At 44.4% G+C, this 25,106-nt stretch overlaps 1 protein-coding gene across 1 annotated transcript in view; it reads left to right on the top strand.

The window, feature by feature from the left end:
* The window catches only part of LOC147705914 (uncharacterized), a 582,839-nt gene that overhangs the window by 253,580 nt on the left and 304,153 nt on the right, over positions 1 to 25,106 (top strand). The window contains exon 6 of the mRNA XM_086932385.1: positions 16,187 to 16,286. Within this exon, the coding sequence (XP_086788511.1) occupies positions 16,187 to 16,286 (100 nt within the window). The remainder of the gene's footprint in view (positions 1 to 16,186; positions 16,287 to 25,106) is intronic.

Below are 25,106 nucleotides of genomic sequence, written 5' to 3' on the forward strand. Positions count from 1 at the left end.
AATCTCCCCTCGGGTTGATCCTGTTGGACGCCGAGAAGGCGTTCGACAGGGTCTCCTGGGGGTTTATGTGGGCAGTACTTAGATGGAAGGGTTTTCCAGATGGATTTATACATGCAGTTGCTGCTATGTATTATTCCGCAAGGGCCCAACTGCGTATCTCAGGGCAGCAGACTAGCTTCTTCTCTATCACTAGGGGCACACGGCAGGGGTGTCCCTGCTCACCCCCTGCTGTTCGCCCTATATATAGATCCGTTTCTCTCTAAAATTATGGCCAATCAGGCTATAGTTCCAATCAGGGCTGGTGGCATCTGCTACAATCTGCTAGCATACGCAGACAATATAGTTGTGATAACATCCGATGTTCCATCTGCGTTTTTGGCATTGAAGGAATTATCTAATCAGTTTGGAGCGGTCTCGGGTTATAAGCTCAATGTTTCAAAAACGCAGGTGGTTCAGACTCCCGACATGCCTATATCTGATGCCCCAGTTGTATCTGAAGCTACGTATTTAGGGGTGCGGATAAGCTCTATAGTAGATAGGATTCCGGATCTAAATATTCTCCCAACGATAGAAGCAGTCAACACTAAACTTGAGAGACTCGACAATCTACATTTATCCTTGTATGGACGCTGTAGTGTCCTCAAAATAATAGTCCTCCCGAAATTTTTATACTTGTTTAGAACTATTCGGTTGTTACTTTCTCAAAATAGTTTGATTAAGGCAGAGAGGGTGTGTAGCAGGTTTCTGTGGGGATATAGGCGATCGCGACGAGCAGCTAAGTGGATGTATCTTCCCCGAGATAGGGGGGGCTGGGCGGTTCCCAGTCTGGTTATGTATTATTGGGCACCAATGCTGCAAACTATGGGAGTGATGATATGTGGAGATAGCGCGATTGTTCCGATGGCTAATCAACCTACTATATATGATTTATGGCTAGGCGAAGCGGCCAAGGGCATACTGTTGGAAGTCTTGGAGCCTAGCTATTATAAAAGGACACGCTTCAAAGTTCTGATTGCTGCGTGTTCTATTTGGCGGAAAATCAGGAAACATTTAGACATCCCAAATTTGAATCTTTATACACCATTTAAAAGCAGTAGAGTGTTTCCTAGCATTTTTCAAGACCAAGTAATGCTTGGTTGGCAAAGGAAGGGTGCCTATATGCTGGGTGACCTAGTAAAGGATGGGCAACTTTTAACATACAGTGACATCAGGAACAAATATAAACTACCCCAGCGCGACTTTTTAAAATACTTGCAAATACAAAGCTTTGTCTATAAACAATCGAAGACCTTACCAGCTATATTTAATAAGCTACCAATTATTGAGATAATTGGGAAAAGGAGTAGAATAGGGGTACTTTATCAATACATAGTATCAACTTTTCCCGATGACTTGGCAGTACAAAATGCCAAGTGGGAAACTAAATTAGGACGGACAGGTATCGACTTAGTCCCGGTAATGGAATTTGCCAGTAAGGTCATTGTATCAGGCTCATTGAAGACCCAAAGCTATATGGCGAATGTTAGATCTTTACTACACGCCAATGAAAATTGCCAAATGGGGTGCTAGGAAGGGCAATACTTGTGCTCGTTGTAATTCAACAACCGCGGACATAATACATATGCTCTATGCTTGTCCAGTATTAGCAGGGTTTTTTGATGACATCGAGCATTTTATCAACTCCGTACTTAAGATAAATTGCTTATTGACTCCAGCATTGGTAATATTCGGGGTTGATGTGGGCAATAGCTTAGCTAGTACTCATTCTTTTTATAAATCCGCTTTTCTTTTCATTGCCATGTCCCAGGCACGTCTATGTATTATATCTAAGTGGTTGTCTGCGGAAGCCCCAAAATTTGTACAATGGCGAGCAAGATTGTTAGCCCTGCATAGGTTAGAATTTTCTGTATTTTCTTGTAAAGGGGGGAGGAGCCGGCAATTAGCAACTAGGATTTGGGCGCCGGTGGCTGAATGGGTCGGTTAAAGATTTATTGTGCTTTGGGGTATTGATTGATTTGTGTGCTGTAGTCATTGTTGTTGATATTGATTTCTATTTTGTAAACCGCTACATAAGTGCCTATCATTAGAATGTCTATAGGGATGTGCAATGTTACTTTTTAGCAAAGTCTGTTTTTTCTTTTTGGGTTTAAAAACCAATTCTGCAATGTGTATTGTCATGTGTTCTTCGTGCATCAACAATAAAAAAAACAACAACAAAAAACGAAGCAGCCTCATTTGCATCTCTGTCATGAACGCCCCTATATCTGAAAACGTGTGATTCGTGCGTTCTTCTTGTGACTTATGCAACTAAGTTAGTATTACATGCTTGGCATCATATAGTAAATGAACATTTAGTAAATACATAACCTATAAATGTATAAATAGATGTGTATCTGATGGTGCACGTTTCCCATGAACTATGGGTGTATGTTTGAATAATGTGAGCAAAATATATCGTCTGACATGGACTGCTTTCTAAATGCTGTTTACAAAATTATCTCCCCATTGGATGGAGATTTTCTATTATATTATATCTGATTAGGCAATATCTTTTCAAATATATTCAGGAAACAATATTTCTGTCCGACAAAAGTTTGGTTAGGATGTTCTGGCACCCTGCCATCAACCAACCAACCCTCGAGTATGAATTGGGGAATGTTTGCAGTGACTTAAGAGAATTCCTTTATTCCCTTAAATCAACCCATGTGTTGGTGATAGATGTATTCCCCTCACTTGAACAAAATAGTCCTAAGAAAGTTCCTACTGCCCAACGTCAAATAATTTAGTGAAACTCTTCCTGCTGTTGCTACCTTTGACAGGTATGCTGAGTTTAAGAGGGTGCAGTGAATACAGCACCAGCAAGTGTTCTGTCAAGTATTGAGACACTGTGCCCCTACCAATCTACTTCTGTGTATGAGGTGAAACAGTGCTTCTTTGCGGAAACATGTTCAAAGGTTTCAGCATCACTTTTGCTAAATACTGTCTTCCATGCCTGTGCTTACTCTCTTCTGAATCTCCTCTTCTCCCCCTTTCTCGTTCTATTATTCAATATATCCCGGGTGCTCCCATTAAGAGGGCGCATCACATTATGCTCTTATGTAGGTTTTCTGTTTGCCTACAGGTAAAATATACTAATAACTTGATAGTTGATTTTTTGTATTTCGCCAGCGCAACACTACATTTTATAATTTGTGCACGTTTTCTACAGTTTCTTTCTTTTTAGGTCAAGCTTTAGCGGCAGCGCGCTTGTGCTGCTCGCTCTGCAAAGCATGCAGTAGTAGAGTATGGGAGACAAGCTGCTCTCACTTACCACGCATATTTTTCATTGGCTTCTGTCTTTGTCCTTCGTAAATTCTGTCTTATGATTGATTATGAGGCTTGTTAGTCCCGTCTTATTATGGCATTTTGTCATTTCTACCCTCCCATGGCTATTGGCCCCTTTACTTTGAGTGTTACACTGTACCATATGTGTTATTTAGAGCACTATTTTCCCCCTCCCCGCCCACACTCCCGTTGTCCATGCCTTCTCACACCACCGCCCCGCACTCCTGCTGTCCATGCCTTCTCGCCCCCCCGTGCCCCCCCAGCAGCACGCCTGTTTTCAATGCAATAGGTCTCTTGTAAATGCGAGTCCTACTGCATTGCAAATGCATGTTTTTTATTACAGTTGGCTTTAGTTCTGTTTGAGTGATGGAGTTTATCACTTTGCACTTGTATGCTTCTTTAAATGTTGTGCTTAAATAATTAAAATTATTTCCTCAGTTTCCCTTTCTGCCAGAAACGGGGTGTATTGGGAAACTGTTTTAGGAGTGAAAGACCAGCACCATTTGCTACTTACAAATGTTGCCTGACAAACGCCTCACATTACTTGAAAAGTGGGTGGGAATGCAGGCTGGCAACTGTACGGCAGAGAGTGGAAAAAATTTGAACTGTTACTGGTTGGTTGAAAATGGAAGCCAGTAACAGGGGAAAGTGTCTGGCATGAAAAAAAAGGGTGACATGCTGCAGGCTGAAGAAGAAGCCCTGGCTGGCAGCAATGAATGACGTACATTCACGAGGCATTCACAACAAATCACCAATGTGCTAGGCATAGCGAAAATTATGCCATGCGCCCTTTTAACTGTGATAACATCACAGACTTGACCTCTGAGCATCACAGCATCCTGAAGGAAGTGACCCGATTAGGGCCACCCGGGTCACTTATGACCACCTCTTAGCCTTCCAAACAAGTGAAGAGTCAGGCAGACAGCAAATAATATAAACAATTATTTATTAGTAAAATACACTGCAGTGGAGCCCAATCCGATCAGCACCCGGAGATGACTGTCGAGGGGACTGGTTCACCAACACTTGGTAACGCATATTCATTCTTCTGACAACCCCCAACCATGCCCCCAGTGGGAAGTTACCGGCCTGAGCCCTACATGAACAAAGAAGACACAGAAGGATGGGCTGCCACCTGCACGGTGGGTACACACTATCACTGTCTCAAGGTTGACTTGCGGTGCCTGGCTCCTCCTAACGTAGGAGCAGAGACAGAATGGCCTATTCATCAGTGAGGCGAAATCCAACCATGAACACGAAAGAAACAAATAGCTGAACACAGTCTTTTGCTGAGGCAAGAAATACATTCAGAGCAGGGCACAGCACGGAAACAGCGATTCTCCATATTATTGATGACGCGCTGCAGGCCCTTGACCAAAATCAAGCATGCTTACTGATTCTCCTAGACCTGTCATCGGCATTTGATACGGTAAATCATGAGGCATTACTGGCCAGGCTACGGGACAGGATGGGACTATCAGGAATTGTGCTGAACTGGTTTGAGTCCTTTTTACATAACAGAACGCAACGCTTCCTGGTTAACCAATCAACTTCACCTCCGTGCCCTATCTCAATTGGAGTCCCTCAAGGTTCGACATTATCCGCTGATCTGTTTAACCTATACGTCGAACCACTCACAGAAATTCTCCAAAAATCTCAAATATCTTATCACATGTATGCTGACGACACGCAAATATACTTAAAGATCGCATCCCTAAAAGATTTGGAATTAATGAATGAGACACTAAAAATGGCACTTCAATGGTTAACCACAAACCACCTGAAGCTGAATGCACATAAAACAGAGTTCTTACTAATTTCTCCACCAAGGAGCCATACAGAAATAAAGGATTGGACGAAAGTCGTGACTGCGCTAAACTGCACCCCAACCCTTGTCAACTCAGCTAAATCTCTAGGAATCACCCTAGACGAGAATCTAGACATGAAAGCCCATATTAATTCAATGGCGAAAAGTGCCCGCTTTCACTTGAACTACTTCAGAAAATTGAAACCATACATCACAGAGTCTGACCTCAAAGTGGCAATCCAATCCTTAGTTATCTCGAGGATTGAATATGGCTGCACTACCTTGGCTGGATTACCAAAAACGTCCACAGCACCATTGAAAGCCTGCCTTAAAGCTGCGGCAAGACTTATCACCGGAACCAGGAAATATGATCATATATCCCAGCACCTGAAAGTATTGAACTGGCTACCGTATGAAGCAAGAATCCAAATGAAGATAGCATGCATCACACACAAAGCATTACACGAGAACACCCCAAGATATCTAGCCAAGAAAATTCAGTTGTCCGATGGCAACAGACCAGCTAGGAGTGCTAAGGAGTTGCTTCTACGGCCAGCCTTCTTCCGAAAGAAAAAAACCTATGACAGAGCGTTCTCAGGAGCTGCCCCCAGAATCTGGAACTCACTCCCTCCAAACATCAGGAAGATCCAGACTCTGGTAACATTCAAGCGTGAAGTGAAGAGCCTGCTGATGAATAGATACATTACTTAGTACACTGTTCTTGGTTCGGATTTACTACTGCCCAGTACTGATCTTGTACGCCATTAGAAAGGGAGACATAGGTAATTCTATAATGGAATACGTATCCTATGATATGAAAACAACCGAAAGGCCATTAGTAATGGCTACTTTGAGTGAACAGGAGAACAGCATCTTGCATGAACATATACCGAGCTACCTCATATCTGTTATATATACATGCTTTTGTTAGTAATTTTGTCATATCTGTTATATATACATGCTTTTGTTAGTAATTTTGTCATAGCATATTTATGTACGCTAACGTCCACAGGTGTTACGAATATATATATCATCTACCTCACAGCGGTTGCTCGCTAACTGTTTATATATATGTTTACACTTTTTCTCTCTCATGTTAAGCGCTCTGATACCCACGGGTCTTGTTCGCGCTATACAAAACGTTATAATAAATAAATAAATAAAATAAATACATATGGAGGAGCTTGAATCAGTCACCACCTCGCGTGGCCTTCAAACTACAGAATTGAGCCTCAAATGCTAACCTAAGCTTGTATTATAAAGACAGCTCGGTGGGGTACATTTTAAGCCTAGCAGTTCCTGCTAATGATAGCCTTCTAAATGCTAACATAACATAACGTAAAATCAATCCATGTAGGTACATAAATGGCCAAATTCTCACAATCCCCATCCATATTTGCTGGTTAAGATTTATGGGGAGAGAATGAGTGAGAACTACAGAAAGCTAACAGAGGCCTGAGATCTAAGGTTTAGATTCTGTTCCAGCAGTTGCTTGCCTGACCCTTTACCCCAGGGGTAACAAAGGAAGTGGGGTGCGATTGGCAAGGCAGGTAGAAGCTGCAACCCCTGGATGCCTCTTACCTCCTTGGATATTGGCAAATGAAAGTGGTGACATGTGGGTGGCAGATGTGGGGAGGGGAGAAGCGGTTTGTGATAGGCAAACTGTAGGGATGGAGTTGTGGAGGGGGTAGGGGTGGGGTAGGTGACTGAAAGGGAGTGTAGAGCTCCAGACAGGCAGTGGATGGGCAAGACAGCTGTGGCCAGGGGAGGGTGGAAAGGCATTTGTGAAAAGATAGTGCAATGGACAAACAATAGCAAGGTGCAGGAAAAAGGCCAGTGACAGGGGATATGCGGAGGCGATTGCGGTCACAGTGAAAGAAAGGGGCTGAAGTGAACATTGGGACTGGTAAAAGGCCGAGCAGTTTACCAGGGGTTCAAGATAGGCCTTCATGAGAGGGTAAGAGTAGTGTTAAGAGGAAGTTAGTAGAAAGAGCAGTGAGAGAGAAGTAGGAAGGAGCTTTGGGGTACGGTGGGCCACATGTAAGGGTAAAAAGAAACAGCGCCAAATAAAATGGCTCTAAGTGAAACGATCATTGCGAAATGGCACAAGGACTTGTAGTGATAGCACCAAGAAGCAGGACAATCCTGCAGTTCTAAGATAACAAGTGTAGATGTTAGCAGTGTGTTTCACACAGGAAGGAAAGCAGCAGTGTTGTATCCTATGAAGAAGATGTCGTAAAGGACAATTCCATCACAACGAAGATGATCCATAACCCATTGTTTGTAAGTACTATAGGATGGAAACACCGGGAAGCATGGCCATAGCTAGGAGCAGTCCTGGAGAAGTTTTATTACTAATTTGATTTGAACCAAGCAAAATTGCCTATCTCCAGGAACGTTTGGGGTATTCCGCTGAAAAAATGTTTTTAGGTCAAGCCTAGGCAGCGCATGCGCTGCTCTGCGAGGCATGCTGTATTCAGGTAGGGTCTTCAAGCTCACTCTAAGCCCATATTTTTCATTGGCATGTGTCATTGTCCACTGTAAAATGTGGCTGTTCATTGGTCAATAGGTTTAGTAGTCCGTACATAGTACTGCCTTGTCTCATTTTGTATCCTCCCATGGCGACACCCTCTGTTACAAGTGTTTTAACTCAGTAGCCTTTAATTACAGCCAATGAGCAATATTTTTTCAAATAGCTATTGGTCTCACATTTGCGAGAATTTAAGATATTGGCATTGTAAATGTTATTGATCTTTTTCAAAAACAACACATAAATAAAAGGCATTGCCATTTACAATGCCAATAGCTGAAACTCTTGTGAACGCGAGACCTATTGCATTGCAAATTCTTGTTTGCACATAGCGCCTAGTAGGGCACTGATTGTGACCCGATGTCATGGGCATAGAAATTACAAACAGTAATTAGTAGAAATTCAATGCATACTGTTAATGCACTTACATTTTGACAATAGTGTTATTCACACACCGATAATATCTTTCTGTTGGTGCACAAACAGGTTGCACATTTTCAATGGAGATGATTTCTCTAGCACTCTGAAAAATGAAATGAAATGAAAAAATATTTGTATAGCACAATAACTACCCAGAGGCATCCCAGCAATTCAGACGAATGTGGACAAAAAGGGAGAACAGATGTTTAGAGGGGTTTGTTGAATAGCAGGGTTTTTAGCAGTTTGCGGAAGGGTAGGAGATTGGGCTCTGACAGCATGCCTAGGGGGAGGTCGCTCAAAGTTTGGCTGAGTTTTAGGAAAAGGAGCGTCCTCCACATCTCGCTCTCTTTATTTTGGGGAGTAAGGCGAGAGAGGAGGAGACTAATCGGAGCTGTCTGTTAGGTTGTTGGGGGCAATCAGCGATTGGCTGACTGCCAGGCCACTCTTCCAGAGTGCCTTGTGGGCAATGCACAGGGCCTTGAATTGGATTCTCTTCCTGACTGGTAGCAAGTTTATAATCCTTAGTCCCAGGTTTTCTGAGTGTCGACGAGGGGTCTGGAGGAGTGTGCGGGCTGCACAGTTTTGAATAATCTGAAGCTTGCGGGTGGTGGATTGGGAGGCCCCTAGATATAGGGCGTTCCCATAGTCCAGGCGCGACAGAATAAGGCCTTGGACCATAATTTTTCTTGCCTGAAACGGGAGAAGGGGGAGTATTTTACATAGCAACCTAAGTAATCCATAGCAAGAGGCCAAGAGTTTTGCTGCTTGATGTTTAAAATAATGGAGTGGTCCAGCCTGATGCCAAGGCTTTTAATCTGGTTTTGAGTGCTGGGGCGAGGCCAAGGCAATTTTGCCAGTGTAATTCCGAGTTGAAAGAGGGAGTGTTTCCTAAGAACATAAGCTCGGTATTGTCCCCATCGAGTTTTAAACAGGAGAGTGCCATCCAGTTGGCAACCTCCTCTAGGCAACTTCTTAGGTTCCTTGGTGTCTTGTCTGGCTAGTTTAAGGCCACCACAAGCTGAGTATCATCGGCATAGGTGATGATTTGTATGCTGAATGGGTGGACGATCTCAGCTTTGGGGCTCATCTAAATATTGAACAGTTTGGGGCTCAGGGAGGAGCCCTGAGGTACACCACAATTTTGCGACATACTGGTGGAAACAGCATCGCCTTCAAAAACCTGGAAGGAGCGGTCGGTGTGAGAAGTCAGCCTGGCATATGATGTCCACTAGTTCTAGTGGACACCTTGCACCAGTCTAATCTTCCCTTATTGGTGATGGTTGTAAAGTCAACCTTATAGAAAGCTATCCTAGTGGTAGCATGAACCAGCAGTCTTCAGGCTAAGACTTCAGTAGGCGAGTTAAGCAAGCTGTTTTACCATATATAATCCCTTGAATACCAAATGAAAGGACACCACACAAGGTATATATCAAATATATATATGTATTTAATCTAAACACAACCCCTCTGCACTCTTTATGAGGTCAGAGGTAAAAATACAATACAAGTCACACAATTAATACACAATAAGTTGCACATTATACATTATTCCCTAGGGGCCTCACTAACCATATACTAAGAAAGTGGTATAAGTACCACGTGAGAGTTAGAAAGCAGGCCTAGGGCCTGTAGAATCGCTTGGGCTACACTAAACGACCAGTTGTTAGGAAATGGGAGACCCACGGGAGCCGAGTGCAGTGTCTAAACACTGGCGCGGGTTCCCATTGACTTTCTATGGTGTTCGTAAAAGTTTCAAAGTAAAGATTAAGGACACTTCCGGATGGACATGGATGGAACCCTTTTAAACTAGGACACTTTGAGAGTCAATACCCACGGGAGCACCGGAGTACTCGAGTTACCTCACCCAGGGAAGCCGGGTGCATAGGTGTCTTTTCGTGTCGGGTTTCGTCCTCGTTTTCTATGGAGAGCAGCAAAGAAGTGCTGCAGGCGACCAGAGGAAAAGTGTCTTGGTGGATCCAAGGGTGGATCGGAGATGTGAAGAACCTGGAAGCAGAGGAGACAGATTCTGGGTCACTAGCCAGTGACGAGGAAGGAACCAGGAAGGAACAAGGCAATGGTGGGTGCTTTACAAGTGAAGATTGTGAGCTTGTCTCTTCAGCCACAAGGTCCAAGAGGCATCAACGATGATCAGGAGCTGGATTTGAGCTGCCCAACAATGGATCTAGCTGACTGCAGCGTCGGTATCCGGATTGAACCCAACAAGCCTTGGTAACCGCAACCCATGCAGGATGTCAAGATTAGCTCTGTTGAAGACCAGCAAGGTTTGTGGCACTTCTTCTTTTGAGGGAAGCTGGAGAAAGCCTGGAGCAACCAGGAAAGCAAAGTAGTTTCAAGATGGCATCTTCGGTGGGCTCACTAGCCAACAGGCAAGCAGCTGGGAAGATGCGTCAAGCCAAAATGTGAAGGTGTAGCCCACGGGACACTCGCAGAGTGTGGGGGCCTGGGCTTCAGTGCAAATGATGCTCGGGGCTGGGGCTTCTCATACCCCAATGCACAACTTACTGAGGCTTCAGGAAAGGAGTGCAGTTAGCAAAATGCAGGATGTCCAAGATGTCCGGTCCCAAGTCTCTCGTGTGTGCCACGGGTCCCAGCTTTGCAGTGGATGTGGTTTGGGGTCAGAGCAGACTGGAAGTCCAGGTCTTGAGTCACAGAGTCATCGGTTTCCAGCGGGAGCCTTCAAACTGCAGACTGGCAAAGTTGCTGATCGTGCCTGTTTGAACAGGGTGGTCATTCCTTGACCACAAGGGAGATGTCTTCAGTCTTCTAGTCAGAATAGAATGTCGAAGGTCAAAGAGTTCTGTATCAAAGTTTCCTTCCAGGATAATCTGAAGTCCTGGGGACACAGCTCCTATACTTATCTAAGGATGGGGGCTGGATTCCCTGCCTAGGTCCCTCCTATAGGTGGACCTGAGAAGGGGGTGGTTACACCCCATTCCCTTTGTCCAGTTTCGCATTTCCTTTGTCCTGTTTCCCACCAGAGCTGCGGCTAGAGTGCCCCAGCAACTGGTTTGAACTGGGCTATGCATGGAGCACCTTGTGTGCCCCAGGCAGTGTCTAGATGCATTCACTGAATGCAGCCCTACCTGCCCCAATACACTAAACCCCTGTCTGGGGAGGTGCCAGCACCCCCCTGGACAGGAAACCTATTGTCCAGGCCTCCCCTGCCGGAGTTTCGTCCAGTAGCAGGAGGTCAGACTCGAGTCTGTGGCAGCAGCATCCATTTTGTGATGCTGAGGCTCTGTTTAACTTTAACCGGGTAAAGCGGTAACATACATGTCTTTTCCCTCTAGAAGGGTGGAATTCTACCCCCGCCGCCAAAATTGGTAGGTGGTAGTATTCCAAAGTGTTTGACAACTTACATAACATGTTTTGATAAATCCAAACCAAAGTTAGCATTAACCGCGAGGATTATAATGCACTTAAGAGTATTTGGTATGGCTAAATCATAGAACAGCTATAAGGAGATGGTTCCCAAAGCTGCAGAGGGGCTCAGCTCATGCCAGAGCACCTCTCACAAAAAACCAAGCACTCTGCCTCCAGGATTGTCGAGGCCTACCATAGGAGTGGCTTATAGGTGTATATGTGTCTTTATGTAAAGGTAGATATAGGTATACTATATCTAAGTAAGGGGTGATTACACCACCTTACCCAGGCTGTGTGAACAGACCTGTGGTGTCAGTTTGGAAGGCAAACCAGGGGTGTCACAATACATGCTGCAGCCCCTGGTAGGTCTACGGTGCACCTATGCCCTGGGTACCTATGGTACACTATACAGGGGCTCACAAGGGTGATCCAGTACCCAATCTGGTATGCACCTTAAGTGCATGGTATCAATTTAGAGTGAGAACAGCTGGGCTGTGGGTCTGATTAGCAGGCCAACAGCCACATTAAAGTCGAAAAACTAGAGTATCACAGCAAAAAGTGGGGGTGAAAATAGGAAGCAGATCCTACTCTCCCACAGTCGACTAAAAATGATCTTAACCGGTTGATGGCGCTGCCTGATACTCACAAGTTCATAATTCTGTGAATCAGTATGTCATGGTTTACAGTGTCAAATGCAGCACTTAGGTCGAGAAGGATAATTGCTGCAGAGTCTTTTTGGTTCGAGGATTTTCCTGGCCTCCTTGGTTACTGCGAGGAGGACGGTTTCAGTTCCATGTTGGGGACGGAAACTAGTTTGTGAGAGATCAAGTAGGTGTTTAGTTTCTAGGAACTCTACCAGTACTGAATTTACATGTTTTTCTAAGATCTTACTCAACCACGGAAGAAGGGAAATAGGCTGATAATTGCTACGGTTGTCTTGACCTAGGCTGGCTTCTTCAAGAAAGCCTTGATCATAGCACATTTCCAGGGGGTGGGGGGATCCATGGGAAATGGAGGCGTTAAGCAGGTCGAGGGTGGTAGGAAGGATATTTCCTATGACCGGTAGCAGGGCTCATGGGGGTGCAGGGTCTAGGGGGGCGCCAGATTTCACCCGGTGCATGATGGGATCTAAAGTGGTAAGGTCAAGAGTGGGGAGGGTATCCAGGTCGGCTGGAGATCCGGATCCTGGGCTTGTAATGGCAACCGAGGCTGGTCCGGACTGAGTTGGGGAAAAGGTGGAGTATAATTTTAATATTTTATGGTGGAAAAATTCCGCCAGATTGTTGCAGTGGGATTGGGCATCGATAGGGTTAGGTTTTTTCTAAGGCAGTTTAAGGAGAGTTTTGGCAATCCAATAGATTTCCGTTTGGGGAGTTAACGGCTGCCTTGGTTTTGCCTTCATAAAAGTCACTTGAGAGACTTTGAATTTGTCTTTATATTTTCTTATTGCCTCCCTATAAACAGATTTACCAGTGGTGGAATAGTCACGTGTCCATTTCTTCTCTAGCCTTTTGCAATGCCGTTTAAGTTTCCGTAATTTAGGGAATACCAAGGGGAAGTTTTGGCTCTACATCTTGTTTGAGAGCACTTTATGGGGAGCACAGCATCTAGGGAACTCAGGAACCAATGATTACATTTCTCATTTGCTGAAATAGGGTTAGGGTTGCTAGTTGGTTTTGTGGCTTCAAGGGCATCCATTGTTCCAAGGGAAGCTTGGATCAGTTATGTTCCCTATGTGAAACCGTGTTAATGGGGATGGGGTTCGGAGATGTCCCAGGACTGAGGGATCAGGAAGTGATCGGACCAGGGGACCTGGGATGGCACTCCTGTTATAAGTTTGGTGCAAATGCTAAAAACAAGGTAAAGTAGATGGCCTTTAGTGTGAGTGGGTTCAAACAGTTTCTGTTTTAGTTGAAGTGCAGAAAGGCTCATAATCAGTTCCTTAGTGGTGTGGTCAGAGGTATCGACTAGGTGGATATTGAGATCCCTAATACTGTAAAATTGGATGGAGGCCAGGCTAGATTCACTATGGTTGGAGGGAGGGTATTAAAGAATTGGCCAAAGGCCCTGGGTGGGCGGTAGATAAGTAACCCAGAGAAGGTACTCGTGGAGAAGAAACCAATGGCGAAAAAGAGTCTCTCGTAGTATGGTACCTGGTCTGGGAAAATGCGACAGTTATAGTGGTCCTTAAAATTGATTGCTAGGCCTCCGCCTCTACCCTTTTTGTGGTCTTCTCATTGTATGAGGTATCCGTGAGGGAGAGCTTGAATGAGTTCTGGCTCTGACTCTGCATTGAGGCACGTTTCTGTCAGGAAGAAAGCATCATGTTTGAGTTCTTCTAGTAACAGGGCAATTTCAGTGGTATGCCTAGGGAGTGATCTGCAGTTCAGCAGAAACATGCTCAGGTAGACATGGTTGGCAGAGGAGCAGCGTGTGGGCATGTTTTAGTCTCAACTGCAACATTCCATGAGTGTCAGCAACTGTCATATGGCGTTCCTCTAAGGTCTTGGATGTAGTGAGGGCTATAAGACCTAAGATGCGGCTGAAAACAGGCAGGGGTTGTGGCCCCTGGACCCATCCGGCCTTAAACGGGCGCAGATAGGCTTGCCTTTGGAGCACCATCGGCGCGCCGCTGGAGCGCCTGCTGTGCGCATCCGCTGCGTGAAGAGACTGGCATATGAGTTAAGTATCCCTGTGAGGCTCCGCCCCCTCTGGTCTCTTGCACGGAAGTGAGGGAAGTGAATTTTAGCCGGGTACTCCCTCCACTCAAGCGGGAAAACCCGTGGTGGACCCGGGAGCAGTGCGACTTGTAGCATGAGCAGGGGACAGAGGATGAGTGCAATTTAATTTTCTTTGTTATAAAATCAGGTAAAAACATAGAAAAACCTTTACAATGGTTTCTAGTCCCAATATGCTTGCCTTTGTGTCACGCGCGTCCGCTGCACAAAGGGACTGGCATGTGAGTTAAGTGTCCCTGTGAGGCTCCGCCCCCTCCGGTCTCTTGATCAGAAGTGAGGGAAGTGGACAGAGGGTGAGTACAAGTAAAAAAGACTGTTTTTCTTTGTTATAAAATCAGGTAAAAACACATAAAAACCTTTACAATGGGTGTCACTCCCATTGTGCTTGCATTTGTGTCAGCTCGCGTCACTCTGATACACAAAGTAGGGCTGGCAAGCATTTATTTAAAGGTTAATTGAATTTAAAGAAAGGAAGTAACTAGGGTGTCCTTAACAACTTAACTTAAGGAACACCTTAATTTATAAAGAGATCTTGCAGTAAAAGTATGATGAAGTCTGTTAATAACTCATTAACATACAGAACAGTTTCACCTCAGTGCATCAGATTATCAGTGCATTGAGAATTATTTTTTTTAAGTGATAGTTTTCAAACATGAATTGAGGAACATCCATTCTTGGTGAATGTAGAGGCAAGTCAGGTGTCATGTCCACTTTTTAAGGGCCAGGATTTCTGTTATACATGAACAGCAAATGGTTTATTAAATCAAACACAGGGAAAGGATTTGTACTGCACACACACTGAAGTCATGTATTTTGAGGTCCTCATATGTGATAATGAAGAAAAAGGAGGGAAGTTGAAATAAAATAATTACCTAGGATCACCAGTTTGGTTAAGCGGAGAAGCTGGGATTAATCCCAAGGTTTTGGTTTCATATTGTACAATTCAGACACTAGATGCATGCACCTATTACAAACCACTCCCCATACCCAGCCGCCACCTTGCTAGTATCAATGTGGTCATCGGTCACATAACAGACCAAATTTGTGGCCCTTAGGAAAGTTTTTGTGAGTACCCATGCTCTACCATAACATATTTCATTGTTTACACCCCTACTGAAGTAAAGGGGAAAGCAGACCTTCCCACTGAAAAACTGAATTGGAATTTGAACTTTGATATAAAAACATTGGGCCCTATTCACGAAAAAACTCATAAAAGCAGGGGCAGAGATTTGCATCTCTGTCTGACCATGCAATTATGTTTTTTTTCACATTATCAAGCATCCTCAGAAGTACGCCTAGAAAGCTGTGCCAGGCACAGGTTTTCAAGGGTACTAGGAACTTTATCTAGCTAGTCATAAAATGTCCTGTTCTCTATGTGCAGATTTCAGCAAAGAGGAAAGAGGAGAACTCCACATATGGAGAATGGAGCCTCCTGTGCAAATCCATATTTCTTTTATCTGCAGGGAAAAACATTTTCCCCTCAGAAAAAGTTCTTCCAATGCGCATCCACGAGATTTGGAGGCCCTTCATTCATTTTTCCATTATGGAAGAGAAATTAATTCAGACATTAGTCTGGATTACAATCTCAGACCATTTCTAGTTAGTAAAGGGGTCAGAGATGAGATTTGAGAACTCTCACAAATGTACATTTTCTGTCATTTCCAACCTTTCAGGGCAATCCACACCTTGGAACTCCCCACCTTTGATTGGGCTTACAAGTGTTGGTTTCTCTGAACTTATAGTGGAGATGTCTGAACTTGAAATCTAATTTATGCTCACCGGAAATCCGAGTGCGGGTTCCTGGCACGCATTAGAAATATAGGTAAATCCAATCCCCTCCTTGCAATTACGATCGAATTTACCTTTGTGGCTCGGGACCATCTATACTTTGCAACATCATTTACTCTAAAACTCGTGTGTAAAAATATCCTCCAGTTTAGCCATTTCAGAAACGACCTAACCTGTGTGTCTTATTATTTCCAGCTATGATGGTGATGTGTTAGATGACCCAGAGCTACAAAGTGTGCTTCACGAACTGTGTGTCGAACTTGAGAGTTACATTAAAGAACACAGCGCAACTTTGGTGAGTCACTTATTTCAAACTCATCCCCTACAAAGTCTTTGCTATCCATCCCATGGTATTTGTTTACTGTGAAAAGGTAATACAGCAGTGGAGTGTCATCACATTGCTCACATGCTTTGTGGATTCCTGGGGGTAGCGTGGAGGGTTGCACTGGCACACAGCATACATATTTGCTACTTTTTTTTTAGGACATTGCACTTTCAAAAGCGCATACACTTAACCTGAAAATTCTCTGGTCCAGGAGCTCATGGCATTTATTTCACAGTTGATATTTGCAACCTATAAAAGAGGGTATGCATAAAATTAGCCTCTGTGCCTTTAATAGAAATCTGGGTATGCTGCCCACCAGACTGTGAAAATGGACATTTGTTCCAGGAAAATCTCACTTCTCGCAAAGCCTATTTGTGGAGAGGATTGGATACAAATATTAGGCCAAAAGGGGACAGGGCAGAATCCTCTCCTGTTTTTTGTTTGCCGGTAACTATGAATTCAGCTAACACTGGAAACCTGCTTGTGTTCTGGCTGCCCAAGCATACTTAGGAGCAGATTTACTAACACTGTGGGGCAGATTTACAAGCCCCTTGCATTCTTTTTGCTCCGTAGTTGCGTCACTTTTTGTAACCCAGCAGCAGCGTAAAAATGCGGCCCATTTACAACATGACGCATCTAGGGAGATGCGACACTTTGTAAAGCCCTACGTCACATTATACCTATGTCAGGTATAGTGTATGCAGGATGGGCGTTCCAACACAAAAAAGTCTCGTAAAAGTGACTCAGTGAAAACTGCAAGAGTTCACTTCGCCACTTCTAGGACGCCACTGTGTCAAATTTTTAAGCCTGCTTGAAGCATGCGTAAGGAGTGACGCAGTACAAGGAGGATAGACATCCCCCTGCATCGCTGGAGTTGCGTAGTGCTTGCGACATGACTCCAGCAATGCGTGACTTTTGCTTCAACAGATGCAACAGAATTTCTGACGCATCTGTCAATCCTTGCGTCATGGTGCGCCATATTGTAAATACGGCGCATCCATAGTGGCGCAAGGATTTCTCACAGTGGCACAGGAAAATGACGCATCTTCACAAATGCGTCACTTTCTTGTAAATCTGCCCCTAAGTACCTGGTTTTCATTAGAAAAGTGAAGCAAACTGGTGCAAAGCGTTTTTTGGGGTTTACTTTCCAAAATAAATCCTGATTTGAGTTGGAAAGTAGCACTAAAATAACTCAAAGGGGTGTATTGTGCGACTTTGCACTACTTTGTGATAACTTGTGTCAAGGGGGGATTCCATAGCAGTTACATGTATGTTTCTATGTAATAACAATGGATTTTAATGCCACGTCCCTTCTACTTAAAAGGTAGATGGAACTTTGCACCAAAAGTTAAAATCTCATTGAGGCAATGTAACGTTTGGGAAAGGATTTATTTTCTCAAAATCTTTCCAACTTTGCTGAAATGCATAACAGTTCTCATTCACTGAGGACAGTAAATCATAAATACAAATATATCTTCACCAATGTGTGGGAACACAGAAGAGCTTTTATAGAAAGACATATCTCTTTTTCAAAAATCTAAAAAATCTATCTGCACCAACTATTTATTAAGTACCAAATTTCGAATGAACAATGAATCATACAAAAATCAAGCGGGTTATTTTTAGCTACTTTATGAGTTTTCCAGAACAAATAGATTGGCAGAAGGATTCCAGTAATAGATCACTTTCCACCCTAAGGTACAAATAAATCAAGAGCAATAGAATGCACAATTGCACTGCAGTGAAAAGTGGCCACAGTTTATTATCTCACTTGGTGAAACTTCAATCTTCTAATGCATTATTGGAACAGGAAATAACACACAGCTGGATAAAAAGAACAAATGGCAAGCAGCACTACTACTAGTAGGTGACCTCAATGTCTGAGAAGTTGGGATGAACCTACGTCCTTTCTCTATTGGTCTTGCATCTTTGTGATAGACTGGCATCACTTTAAAATGACCTTTCTCCATTTGGCTTGGGTTTTTCCTATAAGAATGATTAAAAATCACAGTCCTTTAGCAAATTTTTGGATGATTTTCAATAGCCACTGGTTTTGCCGCTGTTGTCTTCAATTCTCAAGACCATTGGTGGACTACCTGATTGTTTTTTGGTTGGATTTTAATAGAGGTACACCGAAATTCATCCTGATTCTTACTTGAGAAGAATGTCCCTTTTGCTTCAGGCTATGTGAAGATTTATGGAGGATTTAGTGAGGTTCTATGGCGGGGAAGAGGTCTTGTTACCTGTGGCGGAATCTACTAGCCCTTTCTAAGATCAATTCTGTCTCCTAGACTGCAGTTCATGCACTCTCCTCCAGTATCAGGTGTGTGTGAGTGTGATTTTATTGTGTTTGGCATGGTGAGTTTCAAAAATGTAGATGACCCAGAGATGTCCAATTTCAGGTAGCAGTGCCTTGTAGTTTCCCCAGAACGACCTACTCATTTTGACTGATTTGCATCAAATTGCTAATGCACACCCTGATAAGATCTGACCAATTGGCATCTGCCACTCTTGGTTATAAAGACCAGAAAGAAGTCTAGAAATGTGTGGTGTGCTCTGGTTGGCTGAAGGACTCATATCTGTTATTGCTAGCGACAGTACTTTTATTGTGCTCCCTACTTACCTTGAGGACGAGGTGTGCTTCCCCTGCCCCATTCCACCGCAGCTTCCTGTGCCGGGCAGGGCACCATCTTTGTGGGAGTCCCGGATCCCGGTGGGACTGTAGGCTGCGGTCTAGCTGGGGGAGGGATTCTTCCATAAAACCCACATGCTATCCCAGACGCGCAGCAGATGCGCACAGCGGACGTGCGAAGGGGGGCGTGTCAAAGGCGCTCCAAAGGCAAGCTTGTCTGCGCCCGCCACGTCCTGGGAGCGTCCAGCGCCAGCCATGCTGCACATGCCCCGGTTGAGGCTCTGGGCGGTAAGAGGGTGTATAATCGTGAGGAACTTATGGTGCTGAATGTTTCGGAATGTAAAGGAGGTATGCAGTGGGAAGTTCTGCATTGCCTCTCTAAAACTTGCCCCTCTTGTAAATTCTGCCTCCAACCAACGTGTATAGACCACCCCAACCATCAGCTGTGAGCGAGACCAGGATTCAGGCGGCGCTGATTAACTCCCACTCCATGGTTAAGCATGTATCTGATATTTATGAGCTTCTCTCAAATGCTAAATTAGATGTTTTATTTATAACAGAGACGTGGCTGAATGATTCTTGTGCCCCTGTAGTTGAGCATGCTATTCCCAGGGGCTACAAAGTCGTCCGAGCCTTCTAGGAAACTGGACGAGTAGGTGGAATGGCAGTTGTGTTCAGGGATACATGGTCTTTTTCCAGCGATGTCTTTGGCGAGTTGGGGGAGGGTGAGGCCTTTTACTTCACTTTTATTTTATCTCCTTGTTTCACGCTGAAAGGCACGTTGGTTTATCGCCCGCCTGGTCCTCCCGGAGCTTTTTTGAAAGCTCTGGATGATGTCATAATTCCCTGCGCCCTCCGCTTCTCCAAGTTTTTACTCTTGGGGGGTTTTAATATTCACCTGGACGCCCCAGAATCCCCTGATTCCAAGACTCTCCTCGACTCATTCAATCTGGCTCAGCTGACCCAGTGGGTCAAGATGCCGTCGCATTCGGGGGGCCACTTACTGGACTTGGTCTGCACTCATTTTGATTGGTCTACCAGGGAACCTGAACAAGTTACTTGGTCTGAACATTATCTGATCAGGTTCTCGTGGTCTATCGGGAATTCTCTGCGCACTTCTGCCTTGCCCCCTGGCACCCGCCCTCAGAAGATTGATCTTCCGCCGTTCTCTGAGGCTTTGCTTCAGGCCCGCCCGGCACCTGCCCTTGATCTTGTAGGGGTGGTGGATAGGTTTGATTCCTGGATAAGCCGTGGGGCTAGCTCCACTGCCAAACTAGTTCCCAATAGTAAACAGCGCTATCCACCATCAAAGCTTGGTTTTCGAATGCTCTGAAGGAGTTGAAACTGGGATGTAAAAAATTGGAGCACTGCTGGCGTCAGGAGTGCTGCCCCTTCGCTAAGCCCGCACTCTGTATAGCTCAGAGGGATTGTTACACTGCTATTAGGAAAGTGAAAATTAATTACTATGCAGGGTGAATTACCAGGGCCAACAACAATAGCAAGGAGATTTTTTCTATTGTTAAGAGCTTTCTATCGCCCTGTGCGGAGCAAAGGACCCTGCCTGTCTCCCCACAATGGTGCAAGGAGTTGTCTTCCTTTTTTATCGAGAAGATAACTAAGATTCAGGACAGCTTGGGAATTTTTTCCCAGATAAAGAAGAGTGCTCCTCTGGTGTCCCCTCTGATTTCTAGCCTACCTAACCTCCTGTTCAATCAACTCTTGTTTGTAGCTGAGCCTGACATCTTAGCCATTCTTAAATCTCTGAAGTTGGGCTCGCCCACATATCCGTGCCTGGCTAGAGTATTAGATGGGGTAGCTGAGGTTGTTTGCTCAGAGGTAGCTGAAATTATTAATCTATCCCTTCAGACCACCACTGTTCCTGTGCGTTGGAAGCAGGCTAAACTCTTACCCCTTCTTAAAAAATCTGCTTTAGATCCCTCTGATCCATCAAACTATCGTCCCATCTCTCTTCTGCTAGTCTTGGGTAAAGTTTGTGAGAAGGTGGTTTTCCAGCAGCTTGAGGCCTTCGTGGAAAAATCTAGTGCTCTTCACCCTGCTCAATCTGGGTTCAGTACCTCCTGTAGTACGAAGACTGCGCTGGTGGAGATGACGGAAGCAATCATGGAGTGCCTGGATGGAGGCGGTAGGGCGGCTTTGATTTTGCTGGACCTCTCTGCCGCCTTTGATACGGTACCTCACCAGCTACTTCTTGCCAGGTAGTCCACTATTGGCATCGCTGGTCCTGCTTTGGATTGGATAAAGTCCTTCCTGACGATCGTACTCAGCAGGTCTGGATGCCTCCCTTCTTGTCCTCCGTTAGGAAACTTTCAACGGGGGTGCCTCAGAGCTCCACGTTGAGCCCTCTGCTTTTCAACATATATCTGACCCCCTTGATTTTTTTAGCGGAGGAGCTGGGAGCTAAAATTATAGCCTTCACTGACGACACCCGGCTGCTATTTACCTGGAAGGACTCTGATCTGGACACCAATGCCGCACAGATTTGCCTCTAGTCTGTATTCCACTTGCTTGCACATGCCCAACTTAAGTGCAATGAGAATAAGTCGGAGGTACTCCTGTATGGCCGGTTTCCCCCTGCCTTCAGAGAACCTTTGTGGCCTCCAAACTTCCTGTGCCCTAGCTCAGAGGGTGGCCCGGCAAAGAACTTAGGGGTGTGGTTTGGTGAAGATCTCCGGTTTGCAGATCATGTAACGAAACTTACCAGAGTCTGCTTCGGGACCCTTAAGGCCTTACGAAGGTTGCTTCCTAGGGAGGCTAAAGAAATGGTAGCACGCGCCTTCATCCTTTCCCGCCTCGATTAGGCAAATGCTTTGTTCATTGTCTCTCCTGGTTATTTGGTTAAGAAGCTTCAAATCATATAGAATGCCGTAGCTAGACTCCTGTTTGACATTATTTTATTTTTTATTTTATTTTATCAACTTATATGGCGCAACAGCTACCCAAAAAGGGTTTCCCGGTGCCTAACACACAGCCTGGTACAAAGTGTAGACAACGTAAGTGATCAGATTACTGGTTAAATAACCAGGTTTTTATCTCCTTTCGAAATCTGAGAGGGTTTTGCTCTTTGCGTATGTGAATTGGGAGTGAATTCCAAATGACGGAACCCAGATAGGAAAAGGATTTGCCTCCCATCCTGGCCAGCCTAAATCTGGGGACACAGAATTTTTCTGCAGCTTTAGAACGTAAATTTCTATTTGGGATGTAGGGGGAAGCTAGCGCCTGCAGATATTTAGGAGCGGTGCCTGCTTTGATTTAAAACATATAGTTTAGGGCTTTAAAATTAATGCGGTTCTCCACCCTCAACCAGTGCAGTTTACGCAGGTAAGGTGACACACTGCTGTTTTTTAGTATGCCACAAAGAAGACGAGCAACCGCATTTTGTACTAGCTGCAGTCTTTTGGTGACAGATTTATTTGCACCTAAATACAGTATGTTCCAGTAGTCAAGCCAAGATGTAATTGAGGCATTGACCACCGTTTTCTGCATAGGGCTAGGCAGCATCCAAAGGATCTTCTTGAGCCATCTCAAGAAGGTAAAGCAGAGGCTCACTACTTTATTGGCTTGCTGTTTCATGGACAATGTGTTGTCCAGGATTACACCCAGATTTCTAGCCTGCGGCACCGGTGTCGGGAGATTTCCCATCTGGGCAGGCCAACTCTAGGAGATCTAGTGTTCGGCAGCATCTGCAGGATCTGTATTGGACACCTGTGGCCCAACGGGTGCAATTTAAGGCCCTTATCTTATCTCACAGGCCGTTCATGGCCAAGGGCCTGCGTACCTTAGGAGGCGCTTTGCTTTGTATACGCCCAGTCGTCCCCTGTGATCTGCCACGCAACACGGTTTGTTATCCCGCGGTTTTGCAGGTCTCGCTTGAGGGGCTTGTCCCTTTCTGTTAAAGTAGCAGTTACCTGGAATGCCCTCCCCATGTACTTACAGCATATACAGGATTTTCGTCTTTTTAAAAAAAATTAAAAACTCATCTTTTTAATCAGCTCATTTAATCTTTCCTGCCCTCTCTTCCAAAGTCCACTCACGCGCCCGGACATTCTAGAGTATTAGAGGGCGATAGAAGTCTTTTTATAACATACCAGAACATTTGCACCTGGCAACAGTATTAATTATGCCTTTGTGTTCTGACAGTTTCTTGAGTATTGGATAAGTACTGACCCTTTGGGATGAGTATCGGGTAAGACTTTGGACTTTGGTAGAACTCCGCAGGAAAAGTAAGGGTAAAAGCTTTCAGCACTCTGTTGTTAATCTTCAGAAGAAGAAATATCCTAGACATACCTTTTGCATTCCCAAATCGCCTGTTCATGGTTTAAGAAGAGAAAATGGTCACAATACGCCATATACAAGCAATAACTGTCCGGAATAGATAACTGACTTCAATAGGATTTAGCCAGAGAGCTACAAGGGCCTGTAACCTAGCAAACCAGAACTGAATATTTACTAAAGGAACAGACAGTTTCCGATGAGCCAATGAGTAGCGACTCTGCCTGGCAAACTGTTTCCTCTACTTCATTCTTTGGTCATCCCCTGAGTATTAGAGTTATGATCCAGAGTGCAGCAGGAAAGTGTCCTCAAATACATTAAGTACATCTTTCTGACTTCTGGGGCTCCATAACAACCTCAAACACACAATGCTAGTCCTTTGTGTATTGCACTGTTTTTGTGCCATACATTTGAAAGTCTGACCCGTCTACGGATTTCGTTAAAATTCTCCACCAGCGCATTGATTTTTGGTACATTTGTGTGGAGAACATGCAGTCTATTCTGCAATCATCCCACATGGCGTTTATGTACACAGACATTTTGTTTTTTCCCCCTGTCAGTAAATTATCTCCTTGGGAAACAACATGAAAAGACATCTTAACACCTTAGCTGCGTGTAAACATTTCTCCCCAGTGCTGCGCTGTCCATTAGAACTAGTGCTGAATGGACGTTCAATGGTCGTGCGCAGCACTGGGGAGGTAGCGCTGCTGACGACCATTGGCCGTCAGCAGCACTTAAGGGGTTAAATAAGAGCTCTGAATACCACGGAGATGGGGAGCAGAAGTGATACTCATGACAAAAGAATGAAGTTGCAGGCGGTTCATGGGACCACAGGTTTGGAGCAGCACAATTATAATCATTTTCAAGGAGACATAATCCATGCTCTTGATTCACAACTTGATTGGAACTTCTTGGAGGGCCCAGAGAAACACTCAACAGAGATACGTTTTGGAAATTACCATCTTTTGTGTGGTATGTTTAACCTTGACTGTTTTTGATGACTGTAGAATGGTGTGAACTTTGCTTCTGCTAACCAGTAGTAAAATGCCTGTGCTCCCGCTATTAACATGATGAAATTGGCATACTCCTAATTGGCATATTTTACTTGCCTATAAGACCCTAGTATATGGAAAGTATACCCAGAGCCTGTAAATTAAATGACACAGAATGCATTGTGAAATCCACTACAGTGACAGTGTACACATGACTGTAAGACTAATACATGTAGGCTGGTTGTGCAGTTTTAAACAGTAAATTCAACCTTTTGACTAGTCACAGCTCTTTATTTTAAATGTAAAATGTGCCCCCGCCTCCAAAGTAGGCCTTACTACCCAGAAGGAATAGTACCTGGCATTTAGGAGTAGGATAGGTAAAAGATCAATGTTGAACGTATCCTTACATTGAAAAGGCCCTAAAAACCATGTATTATGACAGGGTTATTTGCTTCATAGAAAAGCATAGGGATGTAATGTACATTTAATAATGCTGTTTCAGGCTAGAAAGCACTTAAAAATGTAATTCTTCAAATTTTTGAAATACTTATTTCAAGTCCAATTTAATGGTGTGTTTGGGATCACAAGAGGATTGTAATTTTTTTTTTTTAAAAGATGCCTTTAGAAAGTTACCTTTTCCCTGTATAAAGACTCTGGATCCCTATTTGCATGAGCCCAGCTGTCACCTGGCAGCTGAATAGCTCCCTCAATGAGTGTGAACTGTCTCCCATAGCTGAGATTGAGATAAGAGCATTTGGTGTGGGGAGGTGTTCTGTTCCTGTGGCAGGATTATCATCTGGGTTGTGCCGCAGAACTTAATGAACTTAGAAGAGGCCTACCCTGTCACAGGCAAATGTTATCTGACAATTGGGCATG

Source organism: Lissotriton vulgaris, chromosome 7 (genome assembly GCF_964263255.1).
Source record: "Lissotriton vulgaris chromosome 7, aLisVul1.2, whole genome shotgun sequence".
Classification (NCBI taxonomy): Eukaryota; Metazoa; Chordata; class Amphibia; order Caudata; family Salamandridae; genus Lissotriton; species Lissotriton vulgaris.